The sequence below is a fragment of the Suillus paluster genome, assembly GCF_016628075.1.
Source record: "Suillus paluster strain FC165 chromosome Unknown EDB91scaffold_43, whole genome shotgun sequence".
Taxonomy (NCBI): Eukaryota; Fungi; Basidiomycota; class Agaricomycetes; order Boletales; family Suillaceae; genus Suillus; species Suillus paluster.
The window spans coordinates 103,621-129,320 of NW_024537603.1; the positions used below are offsets into that span (position 1 = coordinate 103,621).

General features: G+C 47.5%; 6 protein-coding genes across 6 annotated transcripts; 2 read left to right on the plus strand and 4 right to left on the minus strand.

Moving 5' to 3' along the window:
- Positions 1 to 7: 7 nt before the first annotated feature.
- EDB91DRAFT_1144132 (surface antigen-domain-containing protein) lies at positions 8 to 1,985 on the minus strand. The gene is made up of 8 exons (XM_041319133.1): positions 1,818 to 1,985; positions 1,421 to 1,768; positions 1,141 to 1,365; positions 996 to 1,084; positions 746 to 944; positions 554 to 689; positions 368 to 499; positions 8 to 297 (listed from the first exon to the last, which is right to left on the minus strand). The coding sequence occupies exons 1-8, from the start codon at positions 1,971 to 1,973 to the stop codon at positions 113 to 115; spliced, it is 1,470 nt and encodes a 489-aa protein (XP_041175212.1). The 5' UTR covers positions 1,974 to 1,985; the 3' UTR covers positions 8 to 112.
- A 676-nt stretch (positions 1,986 to 2,661) lies between these two features.
- Positions 2,662 to 4,600, plus strand: EDB91DRAFT_1144135 (mate-domain-containing protein). The gene is made up of 12 exons (XM_041319134.1): positions 2,662 to 2,871; positions 2,926 to 2,945; positions 3,001 to 3,072; positions 3,127 to 3,360; positions 3,416 to 3,428; positions 3,479 to 3,577; positions 3,625 to 3,720; positions 3,774 to 3,829; positions 3,877 to 3,983; positions 4,037 to 4,062; positions 4,113 to 4,510; positions 4,576 to 4,600. The coding sequence occupies exons 1-11, from the start codon at positions 2,687 to 2,689 to the stop codon at positions 4,345 to 4,347; spliced, it is 1,143 nt and encodes a 380-aa protein (XP_041175213.1). The 5' UTR covers positions 2,662 to 2,686; the 3' UTR covers positions 4,348 to 4,510; positions 4,576 to 4,600.
- Positions 4,601 to 5,178: 578 nt separating this feature from the next.
- Positions 5,179 to 7,264, minus strand: EDB91DRAFT_1144148 (uncharacterized protein). Its single transcript, XM_041319135.1, has 7 exons — positions 7,107 to 7,264; positions 7,027 to 7,047; positions 6,517 to 6,970; positions 6,277 to 6,466; positions 5,701 to 6,225; positions 5,367 to 5,650; positions 5,179 to 5,297 (listed from the first exon to the last, which is right to left on the minus strand). Exons 1-6 carry the CDS (start codon positions 7,194 to 7,196, stop codon positions 5,581 to 5,583), a joined length of 1,350 nt encoding a protein of 449 aa, XP_041175214.1. The 5' UTR covers positions 7,197 to 7,264; the 3' UTR covers positions 5,179 to 5,297; positions 5,367 to 5,580.
- Positions 7,265 to 8,217: 953 nt separating this feature from the next.
- Positions 8,218 to 10,067, plus strand: EDB91DRAFT_1056235 (uncharacterized protein; the record flags this gene model as incomplete). The annotated part of the gene is made up of 7 exons (XM_041313990.1): positions 8,218 to 8,280; positions 8,334 to 8,434; positions 8,490 to 9,080; positions 9,133 to 9,280; positions 9,335 to 9,506; positions 9,559 to 9,745; positions 9,794 to 10,067. The coding sequence occupies 7 exons, from the start codon at positions 8,218 to 8,220 to the stop codon at positions 10,065 to 10,067; spliced, it is 1,536 nt and encodes a 511-aa protein (XP_041175215.1).
- A 4,114-nt stretch (positions 10,068 to 14,181) lies between these two features.
- On the minus strand, positions 14,182 to 16,827 carry EDB91DRAFT_1250425 (uncharacterized protein; the record flags this gene model as incomplete). Its single annotated transcript, XM_041323221.1, has 2 exons — positions 14,182 to 16,293; positions 16,345 to 16,827. The coding sequence occupies 2 exons, from the start codon at positions 16,825 to 16,827 to the stop codon at positions 14,182 to 14,184; spliced, it is 2,595 nt and encodes an 864-aa protein (XP_041175216.1).
- Positions 16,828 to 23,677: 6,850 nt separating this feature from the next.
- EDB91DRAFT_1144184 (uncharacterized protein) lies at positions 23,678 to 24,787 on the minus strand. Its single transcript, XM_041319136.1, has 4 exons — positions 24,226 to 24,787; positions 24,010 to 24,172; positions 23,799 to 23,951; positions 23,678 to 23,727 (listed from the first exon to the last, which is right to left on the minus strand). Exons 1-2 carry the CDS (start codon positions 24,476 to 24,478, stop codon positions 24,144 to 24,146), a joined length of 282 nt encoding a protein of 93 aa, XP_041175217.1. The 5' UTR covers positions 24,479 to 24,787; the 3' UTR covers positions 23,678 to 23,727; positions 23,799 to 23,951; positions 24,010 to 24,143.
- Between the last annotated feature and the right edge of the window lie 913 nt (positions 24,788 to 25,700).

Sequence of the window (25,700 nt, forward strand, 5' to 3'; positions counted from 1 at the left end):
GAAGTAGAGGATTAGGTAACATCCATGGGGGTCAATTTACGGCTTCCGAAGTCCGAAAGGAAGGCTTAAATTGTGATCTAGACTCTAACATGCACGCCCGAACACGAAGAATTTACAGAAACTCCATGCCAATGCCAACCTGGAAGCCCCTCCGCACACCATCGCTCTTGCTTGCAAAAAGTGGCACCCCAAAGTTCACTTCCACTCTCACGGGATCAAAGCGGTATATAAGGCCAACTCCCGCGGAAATCGAGGGTCTTCTTAGGCACCCCATTATATTCTCACCTAATCCTTTTGCTATCATAGGCAAAGAACAAAAGTACCATCAGTATCTTTCGAGAGCGGCAATGATCAACCGTTTACGCACTTCCGTCGACCGCATCTAACCTCCCGGCGTTCACGAAGATATGCGACTTAATGGGCCAATGCGGTTTCCGCGGGATATCGGACACCAAAGAAGCACCTGTTGACCAGTAAATGTCACCACCAAGTGAATCGACTAGCGGCAGTCAGTTCAAAAAAGGCCCTTTCCACGTGAACATTTTGGAAATACCTCCATCCCGAGGGCCCAGACTGTTTGCCCTGAATGACCTTAAACTGAGCGGTCCGCCAAGCTGGAACCTATCAGAAAAATGGCTGTGACCGGAAAGAGCTTTCAGGATGCCGGACCGTACAGCCAATGAGAGACTCTGCGTATTCAACATGAATCTTTGCCATACCGAGACAATACCAGCACGAGTCTCACCATGCCCGGAACAAGGCGCCGGGAAATTTGACTTTCAATCTCGGCCTTGTAAAACGACACGTCTCCTGACAGTCCAGCTAGTTCTTGGAAAAGCTTGCCATAGTAGCCACGCGACGCTGCGAGCTTATCATCTCTGGTGTCTTTTGTCCATGTGTGAGAAATCGATGACTTGATAGTTTGACCAGCATGTTCGCGAATGCTGCATAGTCCTTAAGCGCAGTCGCGATTATATGACGTGTTCATCACTGACCTTACTGATGCACTTGGCGCTAAATTGTTGATATGCCTCAAAACGGCCTGATATGCGACTTCATGGACACCGTGAGCTCCCCAGTCGCTCTTCACGAGCACAGATTCAGTATGTTACGTTTTCCAGGAGAAGTCATCAAACTTACATTTATTGCAGCCTTTAAGCCGTGGGAAATCTCTGAACAACTTGCAAAAGTAGAGAGATCACGCTCAAGACTGAACAACGAAATTTGCCCCGTTGTGCGCAGAGACGGCGAAAGAGGAAGGGAGAGAAGCCCGTGGAAAGAACGACGCGTTTTTGTTCCTGCCGAGTAGTGTCCTTCGAGTAACTCAGCTCCACCGAACACGTTGCGCACTCTGCCCGTGAGACTCTGGTGATGCAAGATGAAGGCGTCACATCGTTACTCGTAAGAAAGCGATGCTCACAACGCTACCCTCATTATTACCGAATTCTGTTGCAGATTTTAAGTAGAACCGGCCTTTTTCACGAGTGTTGATAACGATGTCGACGTCCCCGTCTTTGGCAAGGTGGTCTCGACTCCTCTGAATTTCCGCATGCACAGAGTGGAAGAGGTCTGTCTCTTGCAGAATGTGGCTTATGCCCCTTGCGGTATACAGCGCTCCTTGCAAGTTGTTCGATTTGCTGGCCCGGTCGTCTGTATGCCGCGCAAGCCATGGCTGGATCAACCAGCCCAAGAAAGACCCCCTCGTATTTGTGGCACCATCTACGCGGACTGAGGTGACCGTTAGTGGTGTCTCAAGATTTTTGTTGATCTGTTGTTGATCCGTTAGGAGGTTAGCGGATGAATTCGGCGTGACTCACGAGCTCTGCAAGGTTGAACACAGCAGACTCATACTCTCCACGGAGTTTTCTTTCGAGACGAGCTTCTTGCCATTTCTTGAGTTTTTCGAGATCATCTTCGTTGGGCTCATGAGCGTGTGCAGTGCGCTGCAGCGGAGGACGCAATCCCTCCGTCATTTGAGAAAGACAATTATTTCTAAATTATTTTTACAATCGATTTCCATTTCAACTCCGATCCCTCAACGGCAACCGGCCCCTAAGTAGAGGAAAAACCTCCATTCCATAACTCAACCCTAGGGTCTGGCAGATAATCAGGCATCAGACCCCACCCGCATTATTATCAACGCGTCCTAAGTACCACAGAAAGAAGTATCTTGCCGAGTGCTGGTATCATGGCGAGGTTGTCGTACTCGAACAAGTACTGCCTGCGATTCGGGTCCAGCCTACTGCTTACGAGACTGCCTTCGCCGAGCAATGGTTCCAGAACTTCCGCAGGACGCGTTACAACACAATGAAGACTACTACGTCAGTGGAGCCGTGTAGCGGATCCGCCCGCAAAATGCATTGCAGACAGTACTCGCGTCCGATCGTGTGGTCTGACAAGAACAAATTGCAGACAGTACTCGCATCCGATAGCGGCTTACAAGCACACACCATACTGAGTTCGTACAAGTAAGTAGGCGTCTATTACTTCAATTTGGTCGTGTGATCTGACTAGGCAAGACTAGGAAATAACATTTGCGTTTTTAAAGTGGCAGCAGTTTCGTTGAAACGGAATCCCGCTGAGTTTCCCCATGTCTGCGCACTCGGGCACCCCCATTTCTCTCCCTCGTGAACTCCTACATCTAATCATTTTTTGCAGTTGTTGTGACAGCTGCAACCCTTATCGTATGCATGCCACCGTTCCTGCTGTTCTCTTATTGACATACTTCCAGCCAATTTTCATGATTTGGTTCAACGCTGAATCAATTTTACTTCTGCTCAGACAGGATCCTGAAGTTGCGCACCTAGCTGCTGTCTACTTAAAATGGGCTTCTTTGGGGCTCCCAGCATATTCTTTCAACTGCATTTCGCGGTGCGATAGTCCACAGTATAAGTATATTTAATGCTGACTTTCTGAGGATTACAGGCGCTACTTTCAATCTCAAGGTAATGAATCACATCACTGGGAGGATTGCATCTTGATCGTCGATTGCTTTTTCAGGACTCTTCTCTGTGCCGACTAGGATTATTCTGGTTGTAGCACCGATAAATGCCCTCTTGAATTACATTTTGGGTGATAATGTTGTTTATCCTTCCTTTTCAATTGGAAGCTTATACACTCTTCCAGTGTGGGGTCCCGAGCCCGTCAGGATTGGTTTCAGTGGAGCTCCAATCGCCACTGCTGTATCCCTCAATCTTATTTCGATCTCATCAGCAGTATATGGCATTTTTTATGTCGAGAAGACCGCCTGGCATCCTATCTCAAGGCAGAGCTTTACTGGCTTGGGTTGTCTTGTGCGGCTGGGAATCGCTGGCATTGGCCAGATCGCGTCTGAATGGTGGTCATGGGAGCTTAATAACTGTGCGTGTATTAGTATGCAACTTAAGGATCTAAATGCTGATCTGCGTTTTGACAGTGGCCGCTAGTTTGTATGGCACTAACCGCATAGGTAGCCAATCTTGCTGACATTCATCCATAGGCTCGGTACCGCTCCCCTAGCTGCCCAATCCGTTCTACTTATCTCAGCCTCCTGTACATTCCAAGCTCCATTTGCCCTGTCCTTGGCAGCGTCTGTACGGTATGTCACGTTCAATCTAGCTGATATCTCAGCTAAATTTCCAATAGGATTGGGAATCTTCTAGGTAAAAGGCAGGCGAGGCGCGCCGGTGTCTCCGCATACGCCGCGATCGTTCTTGCAGTTGCCATTGCGCTAGTATGGAGGTACATATTGCGCGCGTTTCAGGTCAAACAGTGCTGACATGCGAAATTTTTAGCACTATGTTTATATCGTTCAGGCGGTCGTGGGCGCATATCGTCAATGATGACCCCGGTAGGATAATTTTTATCATGTGCATTTCGATACTTACTTAGTCTCAGAGGTCGCAACATTAGTGGCATCCATTCTACCACTTGTTGCTATATTCCAGATCTTCGATGGAATCACCGCTGTCTCTGGTGGTATCTTACGAGCACAAGGAAAACAAGTAAGTTGCTAGGTTGGTTGTTTTATCGCACTCTTAATTTAGTCTTCTTGCAGGTCATTGGCGCGCTTCTCAACCTCAGGTAAGGTCTACACGTGCCAGCCATGATTACTTCAATAACTTTTTTTGCAGTGGTTACTACGTCATTGGTATTCCTTTTGGTATTTGGCTGACGTTCAAGAAGGACATGGGTCTAGTGGGCCTGTGGGTGGGAATCACGGTTGCTCTCATTTATTGCTCTGCCTGGGGCATTTATCTGTGTATTACAGCCGACTGGAAGAAAGAGGTCAGGAAAGTTTTGGACAGGCTGGCTGTTGAGACCAAGAACACAGACGACGTTGTAGGAACTGAAGAATCACGCTCCTGATACCCATCAAGAATTATCATACTTAAAGTCGACTTACAAGACAAGTATAATCGGCGTCTGATGGGTAAAATACTTATCCAAATTTCATGTGCAACGACAAGGCAAAATTTGTGCGGATCTATCTTACAGAAGTTTTCGACAGCAGGTCAATCAAGTTACTGAGGTGCGTCCGAAATCGAAAGCTACCAGATAGCTGCTCTTAGGGCGATAATAGCAAGTTCTCTGCAGACATAATCTCTTACTTCTCGCTGCCTTGTCCATGACAGTCCATCGTCCCTCGTCTTCAAGGCGCGCCCCACGTCCACATACTAAGGCTAAAGTTTGTTTGGAACAAAACCTGCGTATCTGTTGCGCCGTTAGCAGGTCATTCGACATGACTATACTCCCCTCAATGCTAGGTTGGACGACATCAGCTGAAAAGCTGATTTTCGAGGATGTCACAGGCTGGGAATGAATCAGAAATAAGTAAATCTGCATTCTATCAAGCATCAGGGAAAATCCGGATGAGAGTATAGTACTCTGTAGCAAATATACCTTCTGTAGCTCTGTCGTCATCCCCCACTTTGTAGCACACGTAGTGTACGGTATGTAGAGGTACATAGCGCTACCATTCTTGATTGTCGACAGGCTGAAGTGCGCGATAGCTAGGCATCTGGTCATCGTCCGTTTGTCAAGTTCGGCAGGGAAGTCAAAATATCGATCATCATGCATTCAATACTATTGTTTGGCCTTCGTCTGTTATCCCGCTGATCGTTCCGCGAGTTGTAGTGACAGCTGTCTCTCTGGTTTGAACTTCGGCTTCAATCAAATATTAGTTACAGGGTTCCATACCACATAGTCATTGATAGCTTGCACATTTGATACCCTTGTGACTATCCCAAACACATACGCATCCAGTGCTGCAAATTTTGCCTTCCCAGAGACACGTTGGGCCGAACTTGCGATGAGACCTTGTTGGCAGGTCAACCTTGTTTAGGAAGAAATCAGAACATCCATGCGACGTTGTTGGTCGGACTTACTGTCGTCACCGTCTCTGCCATGAAAATCATATGACCTGCGTCTCCACAGCAGGGATAGTAAGGATAGTAAGAAATATTTGCGTTTTCGAAAGAGTGTGATTTATGAACATAATTGATAAAATAGCGACGACCTTCGCAGTAGAGTGGAAATGTGTAATGAATGACGGATGGATGACGGGACGGTGAATCAGATAGTTTGTGGTGGGACATGTGTCTATATGTCCATAGAGTCTTGTACACTGAGACCTGCGTGAATATTTCTCACAGTGCGGCGCTGGACCAGGCTGATATACGGTCAGCATTCAAGAACCTTAAGGAGGAACACATCACGCACCGCTGGAACAGATCCAGGGGGCTGTCGTCTCCTTTTAAACCACTGGGATGTTCCGGACGCTCTGTAATCGCCTTGTTGGGTATCCAACAGCTCAGGGGACTGGTTCCCTCCTCATAGCTTGCATGAGACACATACAACAATAACCCATCAGAGTCCACGCGCACAACAACTGGTGTGGTGGATCGTGAAAGGACAGAATCCTGAGTGCCATCGATGGCCATATCATGAGAAGTAAATTCTGGTGGTGAGACGTGCACAGGGATATCCACACTGATTTCTCGCGTTAGGCGCGCCATAGGGATGACAAACGAAGACAGGGAAGTCAATGTCGTGTCGGTGTGATATGGTATTGGTACAAAAGACGTTGGATATGGAAAACGATAGTGCTCAGAAGTGGACATATTCGATGATCCGGCGTTTTGAGACGAAGTGTCTGCTGTCACGGAAGGTGGTGTAAATGAAAAAGTTCCAGATGGTAGCGGTGGCTTTGAAAGTTCCGCTAAGCGGGTATCTCTCCACCAAAACCTACGTATAGAATGTTGGTGAATAGGTCGTTTGCATGTAATGCATACCCACCTGAAAGGGGTCTCGCAGTCGCCGACATCTTGACCCTTCCATTTAAGCACGTCCAGGACATGAATGATGCCGCTGTCTCTCCAGTTGACATCGAGTATACAATCGAGCACTGTAAGAGGCGGGAGGGAGGACGGAAATCGGGGAAGAAGCATCTTGCCCAATACTCGAGATCTAAGAGTCGTATTTGGCGCTATCAGAATATAATCAGTTGAAAGGCACGTCAAAGAAGCTCCTGCATACATATTCCAACTACTCCGGCCGACTGATGAGTGATAGCCAGGCATCGTTTCCCAGCAGGAACTGGTGCCACTGCTACCCAACCTGCCTCTAGATCGCGTGGAAGGCCATCGATGACATCACCGGATTGGTTGTCCCACAAATGAGCCTCTTCATTCATCTCCAGGAGCTCAGCATACATGCATTTGTCAGCCCATTTGGACGGTTTGGCTTTGACGCGTTTACGCTTGTTTTTCCTTTGTCGCCTTCCCGACTGTATTGTCTCATGACCATTGTGCGCATCGGAGGACACGGACGGGTTCTCCACAGGTTGTGACACCATCTGCACAAAGCCGGAGACACCTTCACGTATTATCTCTGGCTCGTGCTCGAGGTCACCATCATCATCAGAGTTCCCAAGATTGAGATCGGCGAAAGAATCTAGTTGCCTGGAGGAATCGAACTTTTGTGCTCGTCTCTGTCAGAAGAAGTTAAATCTTCAAAAACACATGCGCAACTATCCATCACACACACGCGTTTCTGTTCTTCCAAAGCCTTGCAGCATGCGTTCTTAGTCAAGGATTGTCAGAGAAGAGAGCAAGCACTTTGCTCACCTTGGATCGACGCGTCTCCTGGGAGATAAGCTTGTCTGTGAATACAGTTGGTGGAGACTTGAACAGAGCTTTTCTGTCTTTGGCGATCATTTTCTGTGGAGTGTGTTCAAGAAGGATGGCGGACCATTGGCAGTTACAGGTGTTAGGATCAGAAGCTCTTGCCAAACAAAACCACGTGAGCGTAGATAGCCATAAATAGTAATCTGTCACATATGATTAAGCTTCGGGCGGATTTTAGATAGTGGCAGGCAGCAATAACTTCTACTTGACTTCAAACTACGTCCATGCACAAACTGACACCACTATGCATCATCACCAATGGGGTTTAAAGCCTTCACTGGATCTGGATCACGAATCTGCCATCCGATGCCATCTGCCAGTGGGATGTACTAGCTATAGTAGTGGCTAGTGGCCATGGAACTTCATCATGAAACCCATAGTTCCTGTTCCTGTGGACACATCGCTCACCTTCAGTCTGTGCAACTTGCAACACTCACTGGTTGTTGTGGATCAAGAGCTGCGACATTCGTACCTGAACAAGGCGCGCTAAAGGATCCCAGGACGGAGTTAGTGAGAACGAAGGACAAGACGTAAACCTCAATGCACAGGGTCAATGCTACATCAGGCTACGCGATATGTCAAATTTGGGATTCAAGCTCAAGATGAGCCATAGCATGAGGCTACGTACCGTTGACGTGACTGAATATCAATGACTAGAAAGGAAATTCGTCTCAAGGCGAGTGACGCAATTTGAACATCCCCCCTATGTTTGATCTCCTTGATGGCGCGCCCCATGTTGTTTCTCTAACTTTACTTGTTTAAACAGCCTATCCATCACAGCCTAATATATTTTCCCATTAACTTAATTCACGCGAAACCTACAGCCCACCGTACAATGATGCGACGCAGCCGTCCATGTATTTCCGTTCCGGCGTTCGTAGGCGCACTAATTGTTTTCAGCATCCTGGCAGGCCTGGCACTGAAGACGCTGAGGATTACCTCATATCCGGTTCAATTTGCGCACCCCACATTAGACGACTCGCAGTCTCCCGTTAATACCACCTCGAAACAGGGTCCACAGGTCGATCCCGAGCTCGACGCTCTCCACCGCATGGTGTCTCGAACAAAAGGATTTTATGCACGCGACTATAGCCTCTGGTTAGGCTGGAATAATGTTCGTCCCAGATTTTTTTCCCAACTATACGGGTCATGGCTTACTTCTAATAGATGCGATATATTATCGAGGCAGCCGTCCTCCATGGACGTATTCTGAACCGTACTACAATTATACCAACATACGTGTACGCTCGTGCCTGTGAATTTGACGTGTACGTTGTTATTCTTCTATCAGTCCCATTATTTTTCAGACTTTCACTTTCACAGCTCCGTATGCGCTGCGTATGCTACCATGGTTAATAGGGGTGACGCAACCGGCTCAAATGAGTGGCGTCAACTCCCCATAGAACAGCAAATGGCCTGGAGAATACCTGTGTCTCTCATGTTCAACTTGACCCATCTACGTGAGAGACATGCAGTCATCACAGTGTCAGACTATCTCCGCTTGCACAACATATCGGTTGATGTGGAAACAACCAACGGACAATGGGACACCGATTTATATCATCGCGGCGTTGACATCTTCTCCGATAGTCCAGTGGAACCCAGCCTTTACGCCATTAAGAATGAGTGGTATGACGCCGGAAATGTTGTTCGGGTTGATCAACTGCCACATAGTATGCGGGAGAGAGGGGGATGGAACATCACTCATGAACAAGTTGGATCGGCTATCACGGAAGAAACCCCTCTATCACTGGCGTTGCATGACGCGATGACATCCGGAACATCGGTTCTCGATTGGGAAACCACCCTCAGAGTTGTGGGAGATGATAACGAGGTTGAGTCGTCGTCGGGTGGCGGTATCGCAAGGATTTTGGCAGAAAATGGCTGGGAAGTACTTTATACTTATGGCGGCGCGTACGTCCATTCTTTTGTTTGGCTGGCTCCGAGAATAACCCCCTTTCCCCAGCTGTGGCTCAGGCGCAACGAAAGATGTCACGGTTCCAATCCGACAAGCAGTCCCACGAAGCTTACTGCGTGGATTATACGAAGACTTTGGGTTCATAGAGCAGGATGTACTTCTCCTAAATGGTGAAGTTCATTTGTTCCGGAAACCGGTAATTTCTTTTCTCTTCCTCTACACAATAGACGCTTTAATAACATTTGAGTAGGGGGCCCTCAGGTTCACCACTATTGAAAGTCGAGAAAGATACACCCAGACAGTCCTGTATGATTTTCGCCTCACAGACAATGTGGTCGAACTGGCGGATCAGCTGTTTAATCGCATGGTCGAGAAGGCCGGTGGACGAATGTGGATGGCAGCTCATATGCGACGGGGGGATTGTCAGTCCATATCCTTGCTCGACTATCGTGACGCTCACAGCAGGTAATCTAGTTGCAAGGTTGAATTGGGTCATGGAACAAAGCTTCGAAGCTCATCTTGCGCGGGTCAAGAGCCATCTACGCGACGGACGTGATATCCTACATTCTGTGCATCGCGGGCCTCTCCTCGCCTACAAGGTTCCTTTTGGTCAAGCTGATCGCTCGCCTCTACTTCTAGAACCTCCCGCAGTTCATGACAAGTGAGATATCTGGCTTGCTTTTTGATAAGAATTCATATAATCCTTCAGATTCTACATCGCCACTGACGAACGCGATCCCACAAACCTCGCATACCTGCGTGATCAAGGTGCCATTTTGATCACGGACCTCCTAACGATAGACGATCGTCGAAACTTTGGATGGCCTCTCATGCTTACCGACGTCCTCAGTCTGGTCGAGCAGGCAACGCTAGCCCGTGCAGCGTACTTCTATGCTCATGCGCACAGTTCGGTCGCTGGCGGTGTCGTGAATCTTCGTGCTTCTTACGGAGCTGATCCAAGAACCGCATTGCTGGACACTTGAGTCGGTTCTATCCTGTTTCTTTAGTTCACAGGTTAGATATAGTAGAAATGCTCATAATGTACAATGCATGATACATACGGTCTCGGTTTCTCTTTCGTTCGGCTCGTTTCGGGTATTTTTTGTCACCTCGCCCTGAATTTCACCCGATCCTCCAGCACTCACGCCTGGAGGATCTTTCTGTTGGTTTAACTAAACCTCACGGTCTGCGCTCTCGCGAGACAGCGAGACCAATCAGTCAGAACACAATGACTTTTGGCACACAAGGCTATCCATAAATAGCGATGTACCTTGGTTCATTTATTGTTGGCAGAACTATGCCCGAACCAACAGGTCGCTCTATCTTAAGCTTAAGAACGTTGACTACATCAATTGCTAGACAATCATGTCGGTGCTGGCATCGATGCCGACCTCCTAGCTCACAAGCCTGTGACGGATATTGATGGACAGGGTGTTGTAATATCCGCTAGATCTAAGCTTGATAAGATACTGAAATATGACCGACATTGATGATTGCAAGACTTACGATGAAAAGCAATTTAGTCCTTCGTAATGGAAGAACTTGATCGAGCCAACAGGTCGCTCTATCTTAAGCTTAAGAACGTTAACTACATCAATTGCTAGACAATCATGTCGGTGCTGGCATCGATGCCGACCTCCTTAGCTCACAAGCCTGTGACGGATATTGATGAACAGGGTGTTGTAATATCCGCTAGATCTAAGCTTAATAAGACGCTGAAATATGACTGAAATATGAGCACATTGCAAGACTTACAATGAAGAGCAATTTAGTCCTTCATAAATGAAGATCGTGTCAGTTCTAGCATCGATGCCGACCTCCTTAGCTCACAAGCCTGTGACGGATATTGATAGACAGGGCGTTGTAATATCCGCTAGATCTAAGCTTGATAAGACCCTGAAATATGACTGACATTGATGATTGCAAGACTTGCGATGAAAAGCAATTTAGTCCTTCATAATGGAAGAACTGGATCGAACAAACAGGTCGCTCTATCTTAAGCTTAAAAACGTTAACTACATCAATTGCTAGACAATCGTGTCGGTGCTGGCATCGATGCCGACCTCCTTAGCTCACAAGCCTGTGACGGATATTGATGGACACTGCGTTGTAATATCCGCTAGATCTAAGCTTGATAAGACACTGAAATATGACTGAAATATGAGTACATTGCAAGACTTACGATGAAGAGCAATTTAGTCCTTCATAAATGAAGAACTTGATCAGGCCTAACCCCTCAGTCCCGTTGGAGAAAGGACGAGTGTCAGTGTTCATTTGGTATGGCAGATGATATTTTCAGCTATAAGTTCATGTTAATCCGCGTATAGACAGACGCATGACACATGGGGAGCAGATTTTTCAACCTGTGAAAGAAAACACTCGATGGCATCGAAGAGGCAGGACTTGTTCTCAGTAGTTAGTGCGGCTTGCGGAGATCAAGAGGTCGATCAATACATCGGCAGCTCCTGGATGGCAGATCAACCCGGCAGAAGAACAAAGAAGAAAGGGTCGACATATATCCATCACACCCTGGACCATCGTGATGCGAGTGCCAATTCAAAGCTGAGCAACTTGATAACTCCGCTGCCAAACTCAATCCGCAGTTATTGTTACTTTGTCTTAACCTTTCTGACCGAAGCTACTTATCCTGTGTTCGATTCTAAAGCCGGGAGTTCGACCAGAAGGTTCGATAGGGAAGTGAGCTCCTTCATTCACAGCCTGAGCGGAAATGAGGGAAGGTAGGCACGATACGATGATAAAAGTGGGATGAACATGGCATAGCTGTCTCATCCCACGCACTTCCGTCGGTGTAAAGAAGATGACAGACGTCATTGCGGAATGTATCACGACGAAAGATGGTATTCGGGTTATCCTAGCGTGCAACTAAAGCGTCTGAAAGCAATTTCTGAGGGAGACGTTGCCGTTTGGAGTGGTTCAAGCCGTAAGCCAAGAGAGGTACCGACGTCATGCCGGATATTGGCAAAGCCATTTTGTCAGAACAGAGCAAGGTGCTGTAAGATCCCAACAATATAAGGTTCTCAAGCCGGGTGAGGACTTGATCATGCTAGCGGAAATAAATTCTGCAAGTAGAATTCACCTATGAATTTGAAGTTGTACAGCGAGGTCGGTCCTCGGGCAACCGATAAGAAGAATGACCTATTGTTCGCGAGCCCGCATGATCGAGGTAGCTGAACACCAGTGGCATCAATAATCGATAACCTAGGCTATCGAGTATAACACTTCCTTCATTGGTTCAAAAGAGCAGCCCAGATTGGCCCAGATTGGCAGTGGTATGTGTGCAAGCATCGGCACGAGAAACCGAAGGCGGGAATTAGTCGCGTGTAGGTAAAATATTGAAGCAGGGATTGAGGGCGATAAGGAGACGGCTCCCAAACTTTGGTGTGATTGGAGAAGAAAGTCTTGGGCAGGAGCATCAGAAGTGGTTCTGGTATTCTCGTGAGTCCGCAAAAATGGTCACAAGGATCATGATAACAACTCGAATGCTGCAGTCCGCGGTCATTACAAGCTCCAGAACCAAACCACCTTACTATCAAGGGATCAAGCACCTCTAAGCGCCTACCCGCGAAGTCTGGAGGACGCCATCGAGGTGGTTGAGAAATGAAATACCTGTTCCGAAGAGGATCCTATCAGGTCCTTCTCTGTCCTACTCTGGCTCCATAGAAAAAAAGTGCCAGTAGTCTGATCCGACGTTGATCAGTAGTGATATGGAATCGGTCGTGGAAGGAAATTCATAAGATAGCAAGAATCTCTCGTCATGAACCCGGCATGTACAGACGCCGCTTGTCCCCGTCGCACATCTACAACTGGATGTAGGCTTGGGTCATAGATGGTAGGGGTTGCTCACCATTCTTGCCAGGCTATGTCGAGAGGTGTAGTCGTTAGGCTCCGAAAAAAAATCATGTGACAATAAGCCGCATATCACCAAGTTCCGAGTTGTTGTGAAATGAATCTGCTAATTGAAATTTCGTGCCTTTCACAAAGCCAGACTGGAACATATTCTTCGTACCTGATACATAGTTACGGTAGACCAATCACGATCGCGTCTTGAATCATGGACAGACTAGTCCTGGCGTTGATGCATGCATCACATCTTGTTAGTCACTGGTCGATAATATACTAGTGACCACTAGTGGCCCGGACGGTAAGCCATGAAAATTAAAACTTACTTATGGTTCATGGTTGATGAGATCAGTCACGCAACTTCAAATTTGAGCCATGTTGAAATACATACCTTATTGTCCGGAGTTGTAGCGGTCTTCCCCCTGGAGGAAGGCCGCAAGAGTACCCCAAGCATTCCCCCCGCATATGGACCACACTGCCAAGCCGTGACTCTCCCGACTTAGTATCCAATTCACGTATCCCTCGAACTCAAATGAACTAGAAATTTGGTTATATTTCATCTTCTTCCTTCCGTCCCCGGTCTACAAATGCAGCGTTGAGTAAGCAATATGCAAGTAAATGTAAATGTACGTTTATGAAGATGCGGTGTGCCCTGAGTACAATTGATATTTATGCGAGAAAAAAGTTTGGGATGTTGGGGTTGAGCGGAATTGAAGCATGAACAAGAATAAGAAATCACGAGAATAATGACGTATAAACAAGATGCAGCACGAGGGTATTAGGGCGGTGGCGTACGAGAGAGAACTGGCGAGACCAGTGGCACGAGGGCGGGTTGAATGCGACAGGAAAGGTAAGGAGTGTGTGTACATGTATAATCCCACAACAGATAATGCAGATGGATGACGTAGACTGATGAGATCCACCAGCGAACGAGCGAAATTCCAGAGGAACCATACGAGAATCGGCGATGTAAAAGCAAGGAAAGCAGTGAGCGAGCGTGACGGTTGAGTAATGACGAGAAGTGTACAGTTCAATAACGAGTGTGGTAGATTCAGAATAATCAATAGATAATAGTATGAGATTGGCGAAGACGCGCGCCAGCGCATTCAGCAGAAAGAAGTGATCCATTCCGAGTCCCTATGTCTATGGTTCCCTATGTCCAACTGTGGAAACTATGTTAGGATCGAAGATGATGATTGAGCTACATTCGCATACCTCAATGGCAGTTTCGAGAGCCTATTGCGCCCTACGCCAAAAGCCCCTCACGGTACTAGTGCGGGACGCCTTCGACGAGATCGAAGGCAATGGAAGTTTCGAAACCAGTGCAATCGGTTCGTCGATTGACATAGGCGACTTCGGTTCTATAACCGAAGGGCTCGCTTGTGGGAGAATTTGCATCCGAGTCGGCACGATGATTTTTGGGGGTGGAGTGATCATCTTCGATGGCGGGGGTGGAAGTTTGGATGTTGGTGGTGAGTTAGGAGATATCGGATGAGGAAGCCGCGATGAAGCCTGCGAAGCAAGCATTGATGCTAATTTTGAAGGGGGCGTGAACTTTGTTGGTGGTGGTGGAATCTTCGACGCAGTTAGACTTGCCCCATTAGGGATACTGGAAGATGAGACAGCTCCCATCCGGGGAAGAGGAAGTTTTGAAGGAGTTGCAACGGCTCGAACCTTGGGTGTTTTCGGTCGTGAAGACAGTTTGAAGATCGACTTGGCCCTACTTGGTGTTGAACTCGGCATGGGATGGATAGAGATGGGTGGTTCCAATGCGGCAGACGACACCAGCGAGTTCCTGGAAGAACTGGACGCCAACAGAAGAGACAACCTTGATGCGCTGTGACTTGCACTCGGCGACGGAAGCAACGAGAGCTGTGATGCTGAAGCCGAAGGAGGGGTATGAGTTTGCAGAGAAGCCTGAGACACACTTCGGAAGGATGTAACAGTTGAAGCAGACTGGGGAATGGGCGGCAAGGTATCGTCGAGCAGGGTGGCGCGGGAAGGAATCCTCGATAAGGAGATGGTCGGTACCGGTGGCACTGGCTCCCCGCTACCCATCACACCATCGGTTGCGAACGACATGCGTGACGCGCCGAATGACGTACGCGTAGGTGACATTGGCAACGGAGGTATCTCCGCCACGGACGACACTGGTGGACGCTGAGATGCGAAAGAGGCACGAGACAAAGAGAATGATGCTCGCAAACTAGCTAGGGAGGACTTCTTGCCAAGCGTCTTTGAAGGTTTGTAGACTCTCTCATCCGTATCCGACTCATTGGCAAAGTCATAATCGGCCGAGGGCGACCCAGTGGTAGAAGTAGCATTACTTTCTGAACGACCCGGGGAAAGCTTCGAGATGAAGCTGATGAGGCGGGTACGCTTTCTCGGAGTTTTCACCTCCTTTGACACCTCCTTGTCCTTTTTCCCCCGCGAAGGAGTCCTGGATCTCAAGAATGTCCCCGATGGCGCTGGATCGGAAGGAGACGGAGTTAGTGATGCTGTGGTTGCAACTGACCATCGACTTTGGAGGTCCCCCGAGCTGTTAGTGGAAGCACGTAACCGCTGAGATTGTGCGGTAAAATCATTTACACAATCCTTGGACTCAAGAGGGAAGTGCGACGATGAAGGGGTGGCGGGATCAACGGTGAGAGAAGGTGACGTAGATAATGTAAAGTCAGGCGCAGAAGCGGGAAATATAGTGGTACTCGGCGATACGGGGAATACGGTAGATGAAGAAGACAATGGAAAGACAGTTGTCGATGCCGATACGGGAAATGCCGTGTCGGATGGAGATTTCGGAGATGAATCCCCACCGCGATCCTCGGAGGAAAGAGACTCCTCCGGGAAGCGCTCAGCATTAGCATCAGGGGATGCTGGCAGTGCGATATTTTCCGGTAGACAAGGAGCAAAGGTCGCGCTTGCGGGTGATGTAGGCAAACTGGCGTAGGGGCTGGTAAGCGCAGTTTCGCGAGACGGTGCGTACGAGAAGTTGGAGAGCGTAGGTGACGGGTATCCTGAGTCGCGATCATCATGGATTGGCGAAAGGAGAGAAAGCTCTTGTTCATCCTGCTCGTTCATCTTGAAAGAATCCATGCGTCGGAGGAAGAATGAATCGGAAGACCTTAGGTCAGGAATAAGTTCGTGTTGAGCTTCTCCGTGGACAATGACAGAGACGGGCAATGGCGGTGTGAATATATCTTGTGGTTGGCTCTGATCAGATTCCAACGTACTTGTGAACGAAGGCAGCCGTGAAATGCGCGTCGATGATGAACGTGAACGCATGACACGTGAGGAAGTGGACTGTGTGGTAGATGTCGCCGGAGAAGGTGGCGGAGGACACGGTAAAGGCTAAGTGATCGAATTTTAGCTCGATGAATAGCGGTTCATAAAAGGCAATACCTTATCCACGTTCTTGCGGGGAGTGGTAGGACTGGACTGCATTTTCCAGTGGGACATTTCCTGCACGAGGAAACGAAGTGCGCGCTCACGTTCGCGCTCATCCCTCACCTCATCCTCAGCATGAGTCTGAGGAGAAGATGAAACTGGGAAAAATAGCGCATCGTAAGATGGACAAGACTCTGGTCCTTGTGAGGAACATTCGGCCGATGACCGCGGTAGGAGGGGTGAGTCGGGTCTGTCAGAATAAAACGTACGGTGAGCTCCCAACGAGGAAGACGGTGAAGGCGAAGGAGCCCTGGAGCAGCCGAGAGAGACATCGTCACGATCTTTGTTGACGGTGGTGTCTGCCTCTGAGAGAGCAAAATCATACTGGTGCTCTATCCAAGAGTGCACACGAGCATTGCGTGTGCTAGAGGTATCTGACAAGAGTTGTCGGAGGAGGGCAGTGTAAGCAACGTCGTCTTCAGACATGCTGACAGCCATGACTGGGGACGAAAATGAAAAAGTCAACGACGGGTCGGGCCATTTTATTCCAGGTGCGGCTAATTGCAGGGCAAACTTTTCGTTAAGAAAATCACATAAAGTTTCGTTCCAAAAAAACGTGAGTTAGCTAAGATCGGCCTTCGATTCTTTCACGGCTGCTGTCTCTTTCTATACCTTCCATTTCTGGATCCCAGCTTCCGACTGGTCTTCGTTACCGTTCGTGGGTTCCGGAGCTCACATAAGCATACCCCCCAAATTTATATTCAATTTCTGTCTCCGGTCAATTGTCTGGCGACATGGGATCATCCACAGGCGCCCCTGCACCAGCCCTAGAAGGAACTTGGAACCCACACGACGCATTGGCAACGTGTCGCATTCCTCTGACCATCCAACTTCTTTCCTCGTCGAGGGCATGTCACCGTCGACAGAACCTGCCATGAAAAACAAACTAAGACAGAATCTCATTTGCCGAGGACATGCCAGATTCAATCTCAACGTCACGCTTGCGACAAGCGCTTGTATGGCTGTCGGGTGCGATAAGCAACAAATTTAATTGATGTAGACAACGTCAAGTGGCAACAGTGTACACCACAATTTACACGGTAGAAATTATTTTGCTGCGTGCACTCGGAGTTTCACTGCAATATCATCAGAGTGATCAGACTGAGTCCATCAGTGATATCAACTGCGCACAATCACTCCTGCTAATCAGCATTCAGGTCTTGTGCCTTTCTCAAGTCTCTTTCTTCAAGTCTTCGTACCTTCTTTGACTTCTATCAGACACGCGGTCACATTGGTTCGAGCTGCAGTGGGCAAATCAATACCGCCCTGACCTATCCTGACCTGCCCTGACTAGCTATGGTTTCGGCCTCACAAACAGCGGTGACTTCCATGTCACCGTGTCTCCATCATGATATACTTATTTGCACCTCGAAAGTTTTTAAGCTCGAGCCCCAAATTGCAGTCCCCACAAGCAATTGCGGGGGTCCAATACACAGACTTGGCTGTTCCTTGAAACATTAAGTACCTCTCCATCAATGACAGCTAGGGAAAGCTCAGGCCTCAGGTGTAAAGCTACGTAAGGAGCGTAAAGCCAGCAGCAGCCTTCTAAGTGCTGTTAGACTCTTAGTCTAATGCCCGGCCGGGTCCGCGAATGTGTGCTAGCGGAAAACATAAATAAATACGTTATAACATTAATTGATTATCTCCCTAGTCCCCGCGGTGCCACCACAAGTGCTACCAGCGAAATACATCTCATGATCGCCGTGTCGCGCTTGAACGTGTTTCGAATTAAATTGACGCGTTCGCCACAAACCGTGTCCTCTGTGAAAACTTCATCTCACCTCTCCTGTGTGGTCGTGTTCGTTGATAACCCTGGGGACCCCCTGCTCTCGGTCCCAGTAAAAGTCCTCGGTGAGTATCGTACGTTCCTTGGCAAAGGCAATATAATGAACAAGAGTCTGTTGTGGAATGCAGAAGGCTTTACTGGAGTAGCAGAATAAGATTGCTGCCGTAGGCGTAAGCGCCCATCACAGACCCCAAATTGACATTTTCATAAGGTCGGCTGGAACTCGCAAAACGTCCACTTTGACAAATACTTCAGACTGTGAAGTGTGCCATCATTGCCATGAAATAGTCACTCAGCACTGCTCTCGAGCGTAACTTATGATAAGTTTCTTATCGTTGATCAGGTCGCCATCTTTCATTCCCGTCTGCCATGGCGGTCAAAGTAAGCATGTCTACAACGCAATCATCATCTACCCTGACAAGGTTTTCATTGGTAGGAACCATGTGGTGCTCTACGGTGCTTTTACAACAATTTGCCAGGACATGAAGTAACATTGTGGAGAGCACAGCTCTGAGCTCTGGCGATCAAGCAGGCTCCGAAACTCGGCAGGGAGGCGAATCTTATGGCACATCCAGTGTTATCATAGCTTGGACACTTGGACAGCTGGTAAGGCTGGCAGATATCAGGGCAGCCCTTTATCGTAGTCTTTTGAGCTGAACTTTACTGAAGCGTTAATCATTCACTGGTCCCTGGTTGAGACAGAATTGGGTATAACTGCGGCAGGGTGCTCGACGTTACCATAACACCCATTTCGGACTCTTGGAATGAAAATGTTCAAGCTTGGTTGGGGATTATTAACATTCCGAAATGCAGTTCTGCTCTATCAGCCATCCATATGTTCGGTAGGACGGATTGCCTGAGATTGCACTGTGAGATTGCAATTCAGTCCTTCCACCACATACATAGTCATGAGCTCACACGCTAGACGCGTTAGCAAGAAATCGCGTGATGTTGTTGATACCCTGCTACTTAGATGTCTTGATTGGGCTATGCAGAGCTATGCTCAACTCAGTAGCAATACTTTTTTTCGATCTCGGGGTGACGTCGCCCCCGCACGGGATTTATTGCGGTCTTGACGAAATACACCCGATACCGTTGAACATACCGCGGGCCTTATGTTCGGGTAGATGCATTTGTGTAAGCCGTTTACCCTGGAATTAACAGGGTCTGGACCACGCTAGAGCTCTCGCTTATTAGCACTTTGTAGTACTTGAATGCTCATGCGATATTCGCGGGACTGCTTGAAGCGTAATAAGTACTATGTAAGTAATCACGAACTTCAAATCAGCATCTAATGTTTAGCGGAGGCACAAGCCTACTAGAGCTCCCTCTTAGTACTTATGTACTTCGTACACGAGACCACTTGAGTGAATTACAGTACTAATCACGACGCCCACGTAGAAAAGTTAGCTGAGGCACCGATATCAGCTTGCCTTGTTTCAACTTCGCCAGTCTGAGGACACCAAATTGGCGCCGTCCTCGCAGGAAATCCCTTTCTGTGGCTTCTGGTACACGAAAAGCAAGCCCATTGCTGAAATTCGCTCCAATTCAAGACAGAGTTGGCACTGATGGTCCTGATTGCAGACTGGGCCTCAGAACTCAGATCGCCAAACAGTGCCTCGCGGAGAACTAAGAACCCTCAGATATACGACTGAGGGTTCCGACGTTGCGACAGCCGCCATTCTGACGGGTCCATTACACTTTCCTCGGAGTCGGTCTCCATTGGAAGAGGCAGTCCGAATAGCGTCCTGCATCTCACGTAGAGAAGGAGCGCATCTAAGCCAACGCCGACCTTGCCGTAAACTGGGCGGTCTCCCGCTAAGTCATCATACGAGGCTCCCACTCGGGCTGAATCAGATAATCCGAGACTAGTAAACGTGAACCATCTTGAACCTTCTCATCTGGTGTTGACCATGCTATTTTGTTAAGCAAGGGAGTTCAATAGGCTGAGTGGAACCACGCCGAGGATCAGCAGATACCGTGGACAGGTAATAAAGAAGGAACAATAGTCTTCTTCGGTTGGTCTGCCTAGCTGGGAGACTAGGTTCCCTCCGGTACATACAAGGTTTGTGCGCACGTCGCATTCAAGCACCGACATGGTGGCGAACTGAGACCGTCACGAAGTCCTAATGACAAACATGGGGGTGTAAGTGAAATCTCGCAAACTTCCTGGTAAACTCGTTTGCCTGATACTTTTCGTTTACTGCTCTGCGTTAACTTCACGCATCTGACGCGAAGTCGAAAACGAGCGGCTTCATCTAAGTACAAGTATCACCCCACCAAGATGATTTAGTCTTCAATGGGAAAAAAAATTACAATGAAATCACGAACGTTGCATGTTTCGCCTGATGTGACGATGTCCGCGAAAGGCATTGCATGTACAACCAAGTTGAACCAATTTGTTGTGTCTTGATTCAGCCGTCGGAATATGGGCTGTCGGGTCTAATCAAATGTTTGTCCTGGCGGAGTCCTGCCTGAGTTGATGCGGACAGACTAGTACTAGAATGACTATTAGATTCATCTAGAACTTTATCGACCGTAGGCGTAAAACGTTAACGGTCGCAGGCGGGGACCGCGGGGATGCCTACCGGCACGTGCACTGCATAATATCGCAAATCTCCGGGTTGATGTAACAGGCTCATCAGTTGTTTGCTGAGTGGTGTGCAGTCTCTCAAGCCTAGTCTTTCCTAACCAGTCCAACAGTAGTAACATAAAGTCAAGCATGTGCAGGTACGTGGTTTACTAAGACTAGTAGGTGTGTTGCTTATTCCGTGTACTTCCTCTTAGAGTCGGTATTGTAAGTTATCGATCTTGATCGGGATAACATTTGCCCCGGGATCACTGATTCACACAATCGTTCATAGTCTCTTGGGTGGGCCCTGCTCCTATGTACGTGAAATAGAGTGTCAGCTCAATACCGGATTGAGCTTTCACTCGCAGAACTCTAAAACATGCTTTTCAGGTTCAACACAGCCGTCGATGTACTTATGTCTGCTAGTGCTTGCTCTGTCAACTCCATGGTCGTACGACTCAGAAACTGGCTACTTTTCCATATCTCGATAACTCTTGCTGTGTCAACAATTTCGGCACACATTTCAGGGCCTCGACATGTTCTGAAAGTGAGCTCAACTCATGGCTTTCATATCCATACCGTCTCACCGTATATCGTCATTAATAAGTATGTAAGCGTTTCGGTTATTTCCAGGTGCGATTGAGATAGGGCCCAACGAGAGTTTCATCCGTTTAGTGTCGAAGCCAACCTTGCGAGCCGCTTGGCAATCCCTTGTAACACTATGAACGGTGATGTCCACGAAGTTTATTTCAGCTCTGTTGAGCTAATCAGAGTCCTCTTGAGCTAGATAAGCACACTTTGCTGATAACCAACTGCTCAATTGTGACCCTTGCGATATCCTTTCGGCTCCTCGGTAGTGCACTTCTAATCGAGGAATGGTGCAATGTTAGATGCTCATCAAATGTGTCGACAATCAGCAAGGCCCACCAAGTGCGCCTTGTTCGACGATGTTTTCTTTTGATTCCTAGAGTGTCAGTGTGTCACCCCTGTCGTTCGGTACGGCACAAAAGCTCCTCTAACCTGATTTACTCATCCATCTAACCGTTTCTTGAAAATGATCAGCACAGACTTTCAGTAATGGGCCTCGATGACCACACCACTTCCCGTGAAATGGCTATCGCGTGTGAATAATAATAATTTTGTGAGCGTCACATCTAATGTTTGCAACGAACCGTACTGTTGACACAACTTCCTCGCCTAATGATTTTGCATGATTAGACGGGCTCTGCCAGTTCACTGCTGCAGCATGTATGGATAAATTCAGTAGGGACAAGAAGACACGACGGAGTATTTTTCCCTTCCGTTAATTTACATATGTGGGCAGTCTGACGTATCTAATAATCCTTCTGCTTCTTCAGATCGGGATGCCTCCGAGGCAATTAATGTTCGCCACAAAGGCTCACCTGTGATTGACAGGAATCTTATCGTTATTCGCTTCCCTCTGACTTTGCGGTGCTCTCCTAAATACATACGATTCTGGAGTATCCGTTCATTACTGTTGACACCAACCACATTGTGCTTTGACGCTGCATTTATTTCACCGCAAAGGGTAACTATGTATATTGAATTGAGACCTGGGTCTCGCCGTAGCCACAAGCAGTATTGCTGTTCGGCAACGTCCAACGAGGAAATTTACAGACTTGATAGTATCTTTTTTTGCTTTAAAATGACAGACAGTGAGAACATCAGGACTCGTATTTCTAAGTATGTTTGTTCTCTGATCTTGTAAATGCCTGTCAGGGAAAGCTACTAAATGTATTGTCGTGATTCATCCTTCTACACGGTCTGGGCCGAAATGGTTATGACCGACCGAACTATGCAGTACGTTCTGCATGAAAGTGTACCATGGTTCAGAAGGTGGCATTGTTAAAATGATGTCTTTTCAAAAATTTGAATGCACCTGTCAGGGAAAGGCTACCAGCTCGCTATTGTCGTGATTCATCCTGTATGGCCTAGGTCGAAGTGACTGTGCGGTATGTTCTACATGAAAGTGTACCGTGATTCAGAAGATGACATAGATAAAATGATGCCTTCTCGAATACACCGGTCAGGGAAAGGCTACCAACTCGCTACTGTCGTGTCCATCCTACATCTATCACTTAGCCAAAGTGGCCATGACCGATCGAACTGTACAGTACGTTTGCATGAAAGCGTACCATGATTCCAAAGCCGGCATTCATAAAACGATGCCCTCTCGGAATTTTGGATTCACCTGTCATGCTCGTGATGATACAAATAGCAAGACTCAAGTGTCATAGACAGTCGTTTCTTCTTTCAAGGTCTAACTGCGGGAGACTTAGTTCCAACATCCATAATTCGCATGTCGATAATTCGAATAATCTTGACAGGACACTTATTATTAGTACCGGTCATAGCTGGACATCCAACGAAGAAGTACTTAGCGTTTGAATACCGACGCCTGGGATCGATCACAAAATACCCGTCGGCTAGGAAACAGTAACAGCACCATAGGATGTCAAAGATTATACCTGGGAGAACCGACAACTACGTTCCAAGCTAGTCCAGTCGTGATTCGTCATATATGGCCTAGGTAGCCATGACCGACCGAACTGTGCAGTACGTTCTGCATGAAAGTCTACCTGTTATCACAAGACAGTCGTTCCTTCTTTCAAGGTCTGACTGCAGGAGACTAGAGGAGACTAGCAGCTCCTATATCCACAATTCCCATGTCGATCATTCGAATAATCTTCGCATGGCATTTATTAGTACTAGACATCCGACGAAGAAGTACTTAGCGTTTGAATGCCGACGCCTGGGATTGATCATAAGATACCCGTCGGTTAGTGAAACAGAAATGATACAGGGTTTCAAAAATTATACCCGGGAGAACCGACGGCTACCGTTCTAAGCTATTGCGATCTTCCTCAAGAATAAGAAAATCTACATCATGAACAATATTGAAGACGAACCTAGAATTTCGAGCTCAAAACCCTTCAGAGCTTTTGAATGTAAACAAGCCCTTCGGGAGTATGGATCGCATGGCGGAAGCTCAGAAAATATGAGGCGCTGAACTTGACACTTAGTGCTCACTTCGGCGCTCTGCCGCCACGGCACCGTGGCACCGGTGCAAATCGGGATGGCAAGATCCTAGTAAATGATCTGACACATCACATTGCAACCGTTGTTCGTCCTGATTCCCCACGGGACGAAAAAGTTGAAAACTGTCACATGAAAACCGGCTATCTTCATTGCATTAGATCAAAATATGTTTGTATGTACTATGAATAGTACCAGACTCAACTTGGTGTTGTAGTAAAAGCTGGGACCAGGAAAGCTGCAAGCTCCAGGAAGCGCCTTTAGTATTAACGACTATCTTCCTTCGTCTACAAAGGTCTGGCTAGGAAGTTCCCGCAGGCGTGGTGCGACGGCAAGCATTTAACCAGTGGTGAGGTGATGGAAAGTAGCTTTGCAATTCCGCTTCAATTTGCCGAGGGCACCAAGACCGGCCGTAACTTACTACTCATTGAGAGCAGCATTGAGCATGTCATCATTTGACTCCCAGGCCGAGGATAGACCCTAGTTGAGAAGAAGCGGAGGAACCCAGTGAGTTTGCCGCGGTTCTGAGCATCTTCATGAATACCAAGCTTCGAGTTCTTGCAGAGAGCCTCGCAGAACTCGTAACGATGGAAACTAGAACAGAATGAGAAGAGGGAAGACTGACTAAAAGTAAATGCGGCAGAGAGACCATTATAAATTGGAGAGTAGAGCATGACAGGACGGGTAGTTGGTTTTTTGTGATGGTTTTTCGGCGTCGTGATCTGAAGGGACGACTCGGATACGGCCGTACCAGGTGTGTTTGGTAGCGTGTACGGTCTGTTGGGGGGTGAGTTTGTGTTGTGCGGAAGAATGGGTGCAGTGGGGAAAGGGAAAGGAAGAAGGGTGTAGAATCATGCTGCAACACCCCAACCTCAGCACCCTCAATGAGCTGTGCAATGCGCGACAGAAGTTCATAAAGAGCAGCTGTACATTTATATTGTGAACGGGCGCTTCACCTGCCAAATCACTCCGAGTCTACTCGACTCTTCTAATAGGATCTGACATGTACCACAGCGCTCGGTTTACCAGGTCCCTGGTTTCCTCGATCACTAGTACAGTTGAAATGTTCATAATGCATGGACTTTTGAGGATCCCATCGTTGTTCCCATGCAATTAGACGCATAATGCATAACTTTTGCATGACCAATATGCATTATGGGGTACCGAATTGATAGAATGGGACATGTGCATGAGGTAGTGGTACTCCATAAATCTATTGTTCTGCTTTGGCGGCATTGTTCCTTTCAAATATGTATAGAAGGAGTGATTACGACGGTACTACTACCACACACATGTTGATTCTGACGACGAAGCGGGTGCATCAATCTCATATCCAGATCTCCTTGATTTGTGCTAGTGATCCTCAGTTTTCACTTAACTTATCATCACAACTTCATATATTTCGTGCTAACCTATGACGAGAAGAGCTACTTAATGCTAGACAAACATCTTTAGAACAATTCTTATAATACATGTAGTTGTGTAGAACTATGGATAATTTGCTGTCACACTTTTGGCGGAGGTCACACATGTCACAAACGTGTGAAATTCTTGGCGTTGCATATTTCTCATAATGCATAGACTTTTGACGGTCCCGACAGTATGCATTATGAGCATTTCAACTGTACTGTGCATTCTGAGTGACAGAATAAAGCTAAGTAAGGAAATTTGCGCCATGATCATGACATATTACGGTAATTTATGTATTCATTTTCCTCTATTCCAATATCTCCAATGTTCCGCTGCTCGAGCGGCAGTATAGTTCGTTCAGAAGCAGACACATTAAACAACTCAGCAACAAACTACTAGTAACTTACGCGTCATGCCATCAACCATACTGCACCGATGCGAAAACAAAAACGCGACTCACTGTAGTTCACTGTCGCGACATGCCAT